The sequence below is a fragment of the Molothrus ater genome, chromosome 12, assembly GCF_012460135.2.
Source record: "Molothrus ater isolate BHLD 08-10-18 breed brown headed cowbird chromosome 12, BPBGC_Mater_1.1, whole genome shotgun sequence".
Classification (NCBI taxonomy): domain Eukaryota; kingdom Metazoa; phylum Chordata; class Aves; order Passeriformes; family Icteridae; genus Molothrus; species Molothrus ater.
This window is the reverse complement of record NC_050489.2, coordinates 4,791,799-4,805,099: the sequence shown is the minus strand read 5'-3', so window position 1 is coordinate 4,805,099 and position 13,301 is coordinate 4,791,799. Positions and strand designations below refer to the sequence as shown.

The following is a 13,301-nucleotide window of genomic DNA, read 5'->3' as shown; positions in this document are numbered from 1 at the left end:
GCCAGTTGTTTAATTAACTATTGTGGCCCATGTTTATTTTATTAGTACATTGTTAACGTTGGTAGTTTGTTCCAATGCACCCCTGTATTTTCCCCAAGCTGGCTTGTCTCTGAGTTGTATCCACCCCTGAAGCTGCCCTTTATGGTTTTCCCTGCCCTTTGTTCCACTGCCTTGCAGTGTAACCCTGCCCCTTGTTCCTGAGTCTTCCCTGTCATTCCCACCTTGAACCCATCCCTGATCGTGCCACCCCTCTGGAATTCCCCTAAACCTGGATGTCCCAGGGGCCCATGTGACCTGCCCTCTCCTCCCACCTGCCCCAACTGGCCCCAAGCAAGTGACCTAATCCCCTCACTCCTCCCCCAAGGATTCCCCCTTGGATGTCTGTCTGTATCCTCCCACCCAGTTTGTTACTGTGTAGGGGAATAGAATATAAGTAAATAAAGGTAGTATAGAAAGTAATCTTATCCCCTGAAGAGTTGCAGCTGGGTTAATTATGAAAGATTAGGAGCAGGCCTGATTTTAACAGGCCACACCTGTAGCCAATAAGAAGAGTGTTATGAAAGAGTGGATTGGTTGGTTGTGGGGAACTGGAGTCAGTTGGCTGCTGTGAGGACAAGGAAGAGTCAGTGCCTAGAGGAGGTGCCTACGAGAAACATCAAGGAGGTACAAAACTCTAGCAATATGGAACCCTTGCAATGTAATGACAATAGAACTCTTGCACTATAATGACATTACTGTATTTAAACTCGAGCACAGCAGTGCTTGGGGCTCTTCTGCTCCTGATCCCTTCAACCAATAAACCTTCTTCTTTTGGAACCTCAAGACACAGCCTCCTCCTGTCTCCCTTACCTGACCTCCAATCATGGTTTGAAGATCATGCACCATAGAGCAAGCAGCTCTTAAGTTTCTAGCTTGGGAAATCCCCATACCAAGGTACTTCCCCGCTCCTGGTGTGGCACTGGGGTTCTACATTAAACTAGCCTGGGCTCTGGAAGCCATGTCAATTAACAATTAACTAACAATTACCCAAGAATTACTTAACTAATTTAGGGTGGAAGACCATCAGCAGCAGAAGGCACGGTGTTGCTGGCTCCTGTGGAGCCTCCAGCTGACACAAACGCTGTCACTCAGGGGGCAGTTTCCAGTGCACATGCTTCTCGGGCCTCGGGCTCTCCTCCCTCTGCCGTAACACCGGGCTTTTGGGTTTACCAAACCTCTTCTTCTTCTTGTCCCGGGCCCTGCCTTTCAAAATCACCTGCACCCTCTTCTGACTTGGCCTCAGCTTAGGAATCCTAGGAAGAAGGGGACTGGTGTTAGCCAGAGGAACATTTCCAGCCAGCTGCTTTTCTGTCTCCTTGCAGAGCACACAGTGTTGCATCCTCTCTCTGTGCAAGCAGTGAGCAGCAGATTAAATAAACACACTCACTGCACAGAGGTGCAAGGGCAGGAACATGACCAGTTAAGTGCCTGGGAATCAACTACAGCACACAGGGTTCCATGTAGAGAAGCAGGCCTTGCTTGTCCCAAAAGGAAGCAGAGCTAGGGACTGGCTTGTCCCCAGATCTCTCGTTCCAGATTTTGCAACCTTCCAGGAGCGTGATGTTTCATACGATGTCTTTTCCCAGTGCTCCCTTCCAAGGCCAGATGATGATCTTTCTGTGCTCCTGTGGGTGTTTCTGCTGCCTCTCTGGGGCTGCCTGACTCCATGCCCACCTCCCCATTCCAGTCAGAGGGACTGAAGGGAGGGTGTTAGGGGATGAACCAGGCTGTGCTTGGTGATGCCCAGCAATAGGACAAGAGGCAATGGCAGAACCTGAACAGGAAATTCCACCTGAACCTGAGGAAGAACTTCTTTCCTGTGTAGGTGACAGCTTGCCCAGAGAGGGTGTGGAGTGTCCCTCACTGGAATTATTCCAGAGCCCTCTGGACACAACCCTGTGCTCTGGGAGGACCGCACCTGAGCAGGGAAGTGGGACCAGATGACCTACTGTGGTCCCTTCCACCCTGTCCCACCCTGTGATTCAGTGACACCCATTGATAGCATGAGTTGGCGGAGACGTTTCCCACCTGCACACCATGATGGTCTTAAACTCCCCACAGCCTTCGGGGAGAAGCGCAGATGGAAGGTCTGCTTCTCGCCAGGAGCCAGGGTGCCGCGGTAGGGGTCGATGGAGAACAGTGCTGCTGGTGTTTCATCGGTCAGATCTGGGAAGATTTCCATGGAGGAACTGGTATGCTGCAGAGAGATGTGCTTTTTCTTTCTCTTCTTCTTGGAAGGGGCTGGCTGCTCAGGCTGCTGCTCCTCAGGCTGCTGCTGCTTGGAATCCTGCAGCTGCTGCCACCACTTGGAATGCTGCTGCTTCTTGTCAGGCGGCCGCCGCACTTTAGGAGGATGGGCCAGCTGCCGCCAGTAATGACGCAGCAGCTTTCTGCGATGCTTTACAACTTTATTGGAGAGGAACCGACCTGCAGGGAGCAAGAGGACACCTTTCAAAGACCTGTGTTCCCAGCAACTCTGCCTCCTGCTGCACATAGGTGGAAGAGAGCTGGGATGCACTTGGAGCATCTCTGGCCAAGTACTTTATTCTAGAAAGAAAGAGAGCGTCTGGGAGCAGGGTCCCTGCCTGCAGCACACATTCCTGTGCCAAAGCAGGAGAGTTGCTTTTAGACAGTGACTTTGCATTTGCCCTGGAGTGGGGAACTGCACACAGACAGTGGCTGCAGGGCAGCTCACTCGTTACGCCACTGCTTTTCCCAGTCTCAGACTTCTCCAAGAGATGACCTGATGTCCCCCTTCCCAGTCCTGACCCAGCACGTGGCTCTCCCCAGAGCCTGGCTCAGCTCCTTTGCAGAGCAGAAGTGGCAGAGCAAGAACAGAAAAGGCTGAAAGGCAGAGAGGGATAAGGAGAAAACGCTCCAGCTGCAGCTGGGAAGATGCTGATGAAAGTGGACGTGTGGACAAGGATGAAAAAGCAATTCATGTTTTGGGGTGAAATGTCCTTACGCATCAGAGCGATTGAGTATGGCTTCTTCACTGGTTTACTAGCTACAAGTTCCTCCCAGTAGTATTCCAGGGCTACCTTCCCTCTGTTGTGAATTCTGAAACTGAAAAGCAAGAAGGAGGAATAAAAAAAATGCCCAATAAATATAAAGCAAATAGTACAGTAATATTGTTTGAGGAACTTCTGGTATCACTTTCTGCTGAGGAGCACCTTCTTCCCCAGGCAACCCTGCCATGCTCAGACTGCTGTCCTGGGTGGCCCAAAACAGTATTTCCAAGTCTGGATGTTTAAGAGGAAAGGGCCAACATGGTGCCCAGGACACTGAAGCTAAGGGGCTTCCTCTGGACTTTAGGTCTTGGTTTGACTGCAAACTTATTCTTGAGCAGATGAGGACAGGTGACATGCAGTGAGAGCAAACCTTTCTGTTCTCAGCAGAAAGGTATGGCAGCACTGAGGCTCTCCTGACCACCATCTCCTGCTTGGCCTTGTGTGCACGTAAATGGGCCTGTGCTGGTTTGGGCTGGGGCAGAGTTCTGGGAAGCAGGCACTGGGCCAGCCCTGGGCAAAGGCAGCTCCTGCTCCCCGGAGGAGCTGTGCCTGGCCTCCAGCACTCACGTGGCTGTCCTTGTCTGGAAGGGCAAGGTATCCTTGAACTGAACCACGATGGTGTTCGTCTTCAGCTGGGTGTAGGCAACAGCAGCACTGAGGCACACCTCGGCCTCCTGGGTGCTGTCCTCCACCACAGTGTGATCCGTTTCGGGGACTGGCTCGACCACCTGCAAACACAGGAGGGAGGAATCACTGTGCAGAGCCCGGAAGGTCAGGCTGAGAAGGGAATCTTCTGACCTCCAAGATCAGCCTCATAGAGGGACTGGAAAGGACCATTCACTTTTACTTCCCTGGAAAGATGACAAAATTGGGACTGCTCTGCTACAGTAGTTGTTTCTACCCACTGATCCAAGCAGTCACTACCACAGCTGTTAATATCCCCATGGAGACTACAGCTGTGTTCCAGTCCCTGTACTTCAACCTTGTAGAGGGATGGACTCTTTTCCTGGTCCCCTATAAATCCAGCAGGTCTCAAAATTTGGTTTAAGTTCCCCTGCTGGAGCTCTGTAGATGGAGAACCCCATGACTGAAGAGTTCTAGAAAGCACCTTTTCCTTCTTGTCTTAGGAGAAAGTGCTCTCCAAATTTCTTGTGTGGATCAACAGCCACACTGCTGGGAGCTGAGGATGGGCATTTTGGGATGTGAAAGATCTCACTAGGAAAGTCTCCAACTGCAGATGTTCTGACAGAAAAGAGGATGGCTTAGAAGCCTTAAAATGGTCCAGAAACTCAGAATTAACCTTCACCCAAGACGAGTTTGCGTGGCAATAATGACAATAAAAGTCAGAGTCTCTGGAGATGATCCTTCTCTGGACTCCTCCATACTGTCACACAGTGCCTGAGCTACTCCATGATGAGATATCCCACACAATACAGAGACTATAACCAAATTCTCTGGTATCCATGCAGACAAAACTTGGACTTCACCAGCATATGCAGGAGAAGTGGATTTCTCTCTGCTTCAAAAGAAGAGACAGAGTGCAGCAGACTTACCTCCTTGTTGGTGAAAAGGGACCAAATGGGATGAAGACATTTCTAACACCATAAAATGGGATAAAATCATAAAACATTGTCCCCCATTCAACATGGGCTGCAACACTTGTGCTTGTGGCACAGACTGATGGTTTGTGTGTGGCTAAAGGTCTCTTGTCCAAAGGATTCCCCCTCTTGTGTGGATGTATCCAGTCACTCTGCATCCACCTCCCCCCTGGACTGCACTGCTGGTGAACCTCACAGCTGCCCAATGTCAGAGGAGGCAGGAGCTGCACAGCCAGCAGTGATGGTGTTATGGTGGTTCTTTTTGTAAAAGCTGGGTTGGCTTTTTTTGCCATTTTGCTTCTTACCTTCTCCATTTTATAGAATTTGTCTCCTGGGTCTTTCCTGGGGGTAGTCTTCCATGAGACAATGCACTTTTGGTCATCCCAGTCCGGAACCTTCCTTGGTGGCAGCTGAAACTCGATCTTGGTCACCTTACATTTCACAAGGTGCCTCCTGTAGGTGACTGGGACATTTGATTTGAAGGACACTTTGATCTCCTTGGCACGGCGAGGACGGAGGTGTCCCACCTAGGGGGAATTGGGGAGTCAAGACCAAACTGGAAGCACTGCCAAGGGCAGGACTGACAGCAAAAGGAACTGATGTGGTGAGCAGCTGTGCCAGGAATCTGCACTTCAGAGTGGATTTATGTGAAGTTTGATAGACAAAAGTATGAACAGAAGGTGCCACCTCCCATAACATGAAACCTTTGCTGCAAGGCTGGCAGCCTTGGCCCAGCCAAGCCAGGGACTGCATCTCCTCATGGCACTGGAATGGGCTATCAGTGGCATGTGAGGACTCCCTGCCAGCTCCTGGGAACACCAGGGCAGGGCCTGAGCAGTGGGGAAAGGCAGAGCAGTCCACGCTCACCTTGGGGGAGAACTGGAATGGGCCGTCTGCCTCCCACTCAAAGCGCAGGAACCGGTGCTGGGTGCGGTTGATGATGGCGAAGGTCCTGTGGCAGCGCTTCCCGATGGGACAGTGCCCAAAGTCCATGTGGTTCTCTCTGATAGCTGTAAAGGAGGAGAGCAAGGGATCTCAGCATGCAGGGAGCTCCATCCACCCCCTCACGTGCACAGACACCTGCACGTTCAATGCTTCCTTGCTCCAAGCCTTCCTCCCTCTGCAGGGAGTTCCCCAGGCAGTTCCCCATCCCACCACTTCCAGGGAAACACCCTGACACATCCCTAAGCCAGCGACATGCAGCACAGCACACACTGCTCTGCGTGCATGGCTGCCACACCCACAGGCCACCAAGTCCCATGGGTGACAGCCCAGGCCTGGCTAGAGGGAGGACACACGTGATCAGACATTGTCCTCTTCCTTGCTCCACCTTGGCAGCCTCTCCTCTCTTACCATCAATGATGTCTTTATTCAGACTGCTCTTAGCATCCCTTTCCTCTGTGTCTTCCTTTAGTCCTCTGAAGGCGAATCTGTCCCTGTGGCCTTCACCCACCAGCTCTACTAGGATCTTGTTAGAGCAGGTGTCCCCCACCAACAGACGAATCTTCCCTTCCAGACGTTGAGCCAGGGTGGGTTTGAAAATGACATCAAACTCTGTTGATTCCCCGTGATGCAGAAGGAAGAAAGGCTTTGTGGGCTTGCTCTCTGCACAGCAATGGAAATCAGAGTTAATCAGATACAGCTGTACAGAGGAAATATTTCCATAGGATATATGAGGAATAAGAGGTTGAAACCAGGTACCTTCTAAGCACAGCTTCTACCCCCTCCGTGGTTCCAGACCCTCTTCCTATGCTCACAAGACACCTTGTGCCTATGCCACCTCCAGACACATCACCACTGAAGCAGCTTAACCTCAGACTGATGCCCAGCCCTCATTCCATCTGCTTCCAGCCAGGTCCAGCCATATGCAAAGCTGAGTGCCAAAGAGTGCTTTTGGCTTCTGCTGGCTGTCTGTGTGCTCAAGGGCTGTGTCTGTTCAGGTCGGTACCTTCCCACATGCAGCAAATACCCCAGAGGGTCCACTGTGGTAGTGACAGTCCCCCACAACTCAACCCTCCCCGTCTAGAACAGAAGAACTTCCTACAACTTGCTAGGAGGAAACCCTGCAAAAAGGCACCAAGAAAAGCTTGGGGGACAGAGAGCCCAAGGAACAAAACTGTGCCTAACATCTGGCTGCTGCTCGGAGAAGCCAAGAGCAGGCTTGGCTGAGTTTTCCCTCTTAGCATGATCACATTTCATGGTTAATGAATTTACCATTTCCGACGGAGTCCTCATCTTCAGTGTGGAATACCTTGAGTGTGGAGGCCCTGCCCTTCAAGAAGAACGCTCCGTACTCGTGCTCCAGGCGTAACATAAACTGAGAAAAGGGAAACCAGAGCACAGTGATGCTGGTGCGAGTACAGGGTGGCACAGGGACTGACACCACAGTGCTGCTGGTCCCACATGGCAGCCCAGCACCTCTCCCACTACTAACAGCACTTAGCACAAAAGTTAAGTCAAACCAGACAAGAAAAAGGGCGTTCAGAAACATCTGGGTAGAACTGACACAGAACCAAACAGGACAGAAAGTAATGAGCAGAATGTAATTAAACTACATCTAAGTCTACTTAAAATGTAGTAAACTGGGATCAAATACAATCTAATGGAACTGGAAAATCACACATGTCCATGAGAACAAAAGGTGACCTGAGGGACAGGGGGGAAAATACTCCACCACCTTTCTTGTGTTCAACTTAAAGAAGAAAGACTGGATGGAAAATTTCCAAGAATTCCCTTCTTGGAGAACAGATGTCAGTCACTTGCTTAAAAAGAATTTCTGACACCTCTTCCCAGGTCTGCCATGTTATTTGGGACCCTTCCCCTGTGCCACAAGCGCTTGTTCCCAAACCAGACCATTCCTTGAGCAGGTCCTCCTCACCTTGAGAGGTATGATGCCATCATTCCGGACGACCAGGGGCAGCTTCTCGGATCTCCCCACCTGGAGCCTCTTGAAGCGCAGCACGGCCGTTCCCCTCTTGCTGCGAGCGCTGGGGCACACGACTGTCAGCTGTGCCTCGTGCGCCTTCCCACTGATGGTGAAGGTCACGGTTTGGGGTTTAATTTTCACAGGGCTGCAGGAGAGGCACAGAAACAATTTCAGCTGGCACTAACCCATTTCTCACTAGGCAGGCAAAGCAGCAAGGGCCACAGTGTTTTCCCTGCCTGGTGCTCCTGTACCCCACAACACAGCCCCCCACCAGCCTCTTCCCAATCCACTCAGGGCCATTCGCTAGAGGAATCTGCTCCAAAGAGCCAGAGCCTTCCACAATAACAGTTAAAAATTATTTTACTTAATTGAATCATGCAGTACAACAGGTAAATAATGAGGCACCAGATGAGACATGGCAAATCCCCTGGCTGCAGTGAGATGAACTTATGCAACAAGCAAAAGCACAGCATGTAAGCAGTACAAAAGCAAGAAGGCAAAAACACATCATCATCACCGTCAGTAAAGATCATTTCCATGAACAGTAAAAAAGCAATTGCTTATTAGCAATTAGACTTGTCTTGTTCCAATTCAGCCCCTAAAGGGTTGAGGAAGAGCAGGCCAAAGCCCCAGCACACAGATCCCAGGGCAGAGGAACCAGACTCTTCTTTCATACCAGCTCCAATCACTCACATAAAACAGCTTAATGAATGCCAGGGAATCACAGAGGATCACCTAATTTTACAGAAACAAAGAGGAAACTGTGACTGCTGACTTGCTGGTACAGAAACTGCTTCATCCAAGCCTTTGTCCTTAGAAACGCCCAGCTCAGCTGCAGCACATCTCAGTAACTTCCAGTTGGCTACCTAATATTTGCCTGTCTTCTTAGTTCTTCATACAGGCTAAACCATCAGCCTCATTTTTCTGCTCTATCTAAGAGTTACAGCCTCCCAGATCATCTCATGCCAAGTACTCTGCCTGAGGCTACTGAAAGCATTAGAGCTAACAAGAGGTCTGTGCCTTCCCAGGGGAGAGGCAGCTATCAGTGAGGCCTCCCCAATATTTCACAGGGTCAGTTACCTTTTTGGGATGACAAGGGAAGCCTTGAAAGTGCAGTTGTAGTTCTGCTCATCCGGCGGGGTGAAGGTCACTGTAGCAACAGCATGGGATGAGCCAGGAACGGACATCTTGACTGGATCCAACTTGAAAATGTTGTTGATAGGGATTTGTTCCTTGGGGGAATCCAGAGAGCAGTGTTAGGAGAAAACACCTTTCAACATGACACAGTTTTATTCATAAATGCATTACTGAGAACATCCCCAGATATTGTGTCTTCCTTCCTCCTTCCCTGGGCAGGCTCCCGTCCTCCCATTCCTCAGGGAATGCTGGCCTTGTGCTAAAGCATTGTGTGTTTGAGTGCAGGAACCTTCCCCAGCCTACATGGGAGATGGGCACTGCATGGAAGATCCTGCAAATAACCCAGAACTGGCCTTCAAAGAGAAGGAAAGGCCAGGAAGCCTGAGGAAATGCTCTGCTTTGAGCCCTGCCAGGTCAGTTCATAACAGCCCCTCTCTGTGTGTGCTTCCAGGAGAGGTTCAGAAGGATTCACTTCTCCCACCAAAGACCCAGAGGTGTGAGCCAAAACCTTGCCCAAGACATGCAGAATTCCACACAACTGTTCCCTGGCTCTGCTGCTCTCCCCTGCAGTTTGACCTGCACTGATCAAGACTAGTCTGGGCCACAGGAAGCAACGCATCTGGAGAACAAAACAGGCTCTAACCCAGCCCTTAGTGGGCAACCACCACCTTGGCCTCCTGTTCTTACCTCTCCAGGCAGAGGTTTGATGGAGAGGACCACATCACATGGCAGGCTGCTTGCACTGTAGATACTGAAATGAGCTTCTGCCTCTTGGCCAACCAGAATCTTGTTGAAGATGAACCTGTTCTCATCTCTGATGAACAGGCCCGTGCCTTTCACTGACTGCAGCTTGCGGTCGAGGTCGGTGCTGCTGCAGATCGGGTACTCTTCGAAGATTAACATCACATCCTCAGCAAGTCCTGTGGACACACCAGAGGGATGAGCATGGAGAAGCCTCCCTGATGAGTTTATCTGGACCCTGCTAGGCCACTCAGAAGGCTTGATAAGCCCTTTCTGCCCGAGTGACTGCTAAACCCAGCCTTGGGTGGAGGAACTGGCTGTGAGGAAGGAGCTCAGTCAACCTCAGTCTTAGAGAGCATTGCTTTCCTTTTATGCTTCCAAGCATCCCTCTCAGCCTGGGAGGGATGAGTCCACTGGTGGACTTGAAGAGGGCTGGAACCTCTGAGGATTTTAAGGTGGGACACCAGGGCTAGCGTGCCTCTCTATCCCAGCAGCAAGTTGAGGTGCTGATCAGCAGCAGGTGTGACCAAGGGCCCTGTGGGCAGTGTGTACCTGGGAGGCAGGACTCGGCCATCAGGGTGAAGGGAATGCCGAGGGGATTTTCCTTGGGGTCTCTGCCTGGGATGTCAATGTAGAGCTGCTCCTCACATTTCCCCTCCTGCCCTGCGAAGCATTCCACTGTGATCTTCTGCTGGCCCCACGGACTGATGGAGCCAGAGCAGGGGGACACCGTGAACATGCCAAGACTGAGGTGACTCTGCAGAAAAAGTTCCAGGAGAGGCTGATGGCTAATAGCTGTGCCTTGAGCACCCCAGCAAAGAGTACGTCCTGCCCTGGCCTCCAGCTGGGCCCAAGCACCCAGTCCCAGGGCAGGGAAGGATGACTCCATGGCCCAAAGGCAGCCCCAGGCTGAGAGCAACAAGCCAAGAAGAGCTACAAATCTGTCCCAGGGGGCAGAGAGAAAGGAATTTGAGTGTAAAGAATTAAGGTGGTAGCTGTGATCCCTCAATCTCCAGAGGTAACAGAGAGAGCAGAAATGCCTCTGAGAAAGACAGAAATACCTGTGAGAAATGATGGGAGAGAGCTAGGGGACTGCAAAGAAGAAAAAGCAATGTTGTCTGAGCTCTGTGGACTGGGAGTTCAGTGGGGGATGTTTTTGCTTCTGAGGTGTTCACAGACCTATGCTGGCTTGCAGCTACCAAACACAGGACCTGCTCCCCTCTGTTGACCCCACAACTCCAGGTCAGAGCCAGAGTACAGGACTGTCAGTGGGACTGAGCAGATACTGGTCTTGCAGACCACATCCCACCCTGTGGCGATGAGCCCCAGCCTGGGCACAGCAGCATCTTCTCACATCCCCTGCAGCAGCACTGCTGGGCAGCAGGAGTCACCCACCTGTGTCAAGGAGCTTGATTTCCTTGCTGTTGAGAGCCTCGTAGCCAGTGGAGCAGATTCCCCTTCCTTTGAACTGGGAGGAGAAAGCAGAGGTATCTGTCATCTGAACTCCCCTGCCTTTCTCTGAGGCCAAAGATGGCCTTCCTCCTCACAGAGGAAAGTCTTGTGCTCCTGATGGCTCCCAGAGAGCAGCCAGCAGCACCCATTGAGAGCACCTGCTGGACTGAGCAGCTCTATCACCAGCTTCATACTACACATGTGGATACCCAGGCCTTTTTTTGCTCCCTCTCCCCAAGCCAGGGATGCAAATGCACAACAGCCCAGGTCTCCTGGCTGCCTGCCACATACCAGCTGTGGGGTGGTGCCTCCTCGGACAGGAAGGGTGGTCAGGGCCTCTCGTACCTTTTGCTTTCCGATGTAGACGCGTCCTTGGGTGGTTGGCGGATGCAGAATTTGAAGTGGAGCATGCCTTTGTTCTCCAGCACCACAGTCTGGCTCTTCTTGGTGCCCTTGATCATGGCTCCAAAGTTGATGGGTGAGGCAGGCTCAATGCTGTACTTGCTGTACACAGCTTTGGCCGACACCTTCAGCGGGATGTCGGCGACAGCCTGGCCTCCTCGACCTGATCTGGCATCTAGCACCTGTGTCCACAGGAAGGGCTGGTAAACAAAGCAAAGAGGCCAGCCTCTACCCCAGTTCCCAGCCTCCCTCCCCAGGCCTCCAGTTTACCCCTCCCTGTTTAAGCACCTCCTCCAGAGTCAGATTCTCAGCTCCACTTAGGAAGCCTCCCAAATGGTGTTGAAGGACTTTGTGTATGTAGGAGAGAGGATTCTCCAGTTAAAGCCCTCCTTCCGTTAGACATCTATCCTGTTTATACTCCCAAAACACCGTGTGATAACACAGCCTGGCCCAGGCAGCTCACCTGGCAGTACAGGATGGGTCTGTTCTTGAGGAGCATTTCATTTGTGGGGTGGAAGAGCATCTCAACATTCACAGCAGGCTGGGAGGCAATCAGCACGCCCGACTGAGGCACAACAGTGAAGTGGGATGCCACGTCTCGCATCCTGGGACCTGTACCCTTCAGCGTGAACCTGGGGAGAAAGGGAAGGAATGGAGATCTCTGCAGTTAAAAGTACAGGTGCCACCAGCACAGCCAGGACTTTGCATAGGACCAGAAAAAAAAAGGGAGAGTTCAGCTCTGTCAGGGAATCCTGGATCTTGACAGAGAATTCAGACAATCATGAGGTTACTGCAAGAAACCTTGAACCACCATTTTTCATTCACTTCCTTACAGAGTCTCAGAAAGAGAAAGGAGGTGACCATCAAAGAAAGGCAATGAATCTCAGCATTTCAGTGGCTGAAATTTCTGGGGCTGTCCTTTGGGTTCCTGCTGAGCTGTGAAGAACTGCTGGTTTGCGGCTGGATTCTCTTGTAGAATAATTGAGATTAGAGAGCCCAGGTTTTGTATTTACCATGAGGTAGCCAGCATGGAAATGGTTCTAGCCATTGACAGAGCATGCAGGCCTGGGAACCCAAGGAAATGCTCACTACCAGGCAGCAGGACTCACCTGTACTCAATGTTGTATACCCCTTTGTTGTTTAAACTTAGGACTTTCTTCACATTATCCATGACATTAATGGTTCCAAAGTCCAAGCTTCCTTCTGGACCTGCAGAAAACCCACAGAGTGAGGTCAAACATGGTATTTGTGAGCTGCTGCAGAATACAACAGGCCACAAGCTACGTGGAGGTCTTGGTGCAAACCCCTTTCCAGCAAGTTTCTGTTCCTGAAAGGGTTTTCCAGCTATTTGTCTGCCCTTTCTCTTCACACTCAAAATATCTGCAGGCTTAGTAGCTAAAGAGCTTCCATTTCCTCACTCCCAAGCACAAATCCAATTACTTTATACGCTGTGCTGAGCCTGTGGGAGTTGCCAACTGCCTGTTCACGTCACTGTTGGGAAATCCAATCTGCACATCAAGCTGCACACTTCGAAGTTCAGAGGGGAGAGACTTAAGGCTGTCAGAGACCTGACAATGCTTTATTTCATGCAGGTTGCAGGGTACATGCTTTATGTATCCATGCCATCCTTGTATTCCATCCCATCCCATCGCTTTGGTTGCCCACCTCCCAAGGTAATGCAGTGCACCTGGACTGCTTTGTTTGGGAGGCATCCACTGACCTTCAGGTATGAAGTCAATGGTCAGAGAAACATCATAGACCTCTGCAGAGATTTCGATGTTTTCAGTGTGGACAACCCCCAGGACGTTTTCTGTATCTGAAACCTGAGGCAGCAAGAAACAAACACTGTTCAGGTTATTCTTTTGAAAAGTCCTTGTCTCTGCTGGCTGCTTCCCCTATGGCCTCCCTGGCTTCACAAGTGTTGGTGGACTCCCAAGCTTTGCTAACCTGTTCCTCTCATGGGCTGCCCCAGTGGGATTCTGCTGCAGTAAAAAA

The 13,301-nt window shown here is 51.1% G+C and overlaps 1 protein-coding gene across 1 annotated transcript in view; it reads right to left on the bottom strand.

The window, feature by feature from the left end:
* Positions 1 to 1,123: 1,123 nt before the first annotated feature.
* Positions 1,124 to 13,301, bottom strand: part of LOC118691400 (hydrocephalus-inducing protein homolog) — a 58,946-nt gene continuing 46,768 nt past the window's right edge. Inside the window, 18 exon segments of the mRNA XM_036390567.2 lie at positions 1,124 to 1,292; positions 2,068 to 2,092; positions 2,095 to 2,466; positions 3,005 to 3,105; positions 3,618 to 3,778; positions 4,954 to 5,175; positions 5,516 to 5,658; positions 6,002 to 6,253; positions 6,863 to 6,965; positions 7,527 to 7,719; positions 8,655 to 8,806; positions 9,399 to 9,631; positions 10,005 to 10,209; positions 10,848 to 10,920; positions 11,250 to 11,488; positions 11,770 to 11,938; positions 12,416 to 12,515; positions 13,027 to 13,129. Coding sequence (XP_036246460.1) covers positions 1,124 to 1,292; positions 2,068 to 2,092; positions 2,095 to 2,466; positions 3,005 to 3,105; positions 3,618 to 3,778; positions 4,954 to 5,175; positions 5,516 to 5,658; positions 6,002 to 6,253; positions 6,863 to 6,965; positions 7,527 to 7,719; positions 8,655 to 8,806; positions 9,399 to 9,631; positions 10,005 to 10,209; positions 10,848 to 10,920; positions 11,250 to 11,488; positions 11,770 to 11,938; positions 12,416 to 12,515; positions 13,027 to 13,129 — 3,015 coding nt within the window.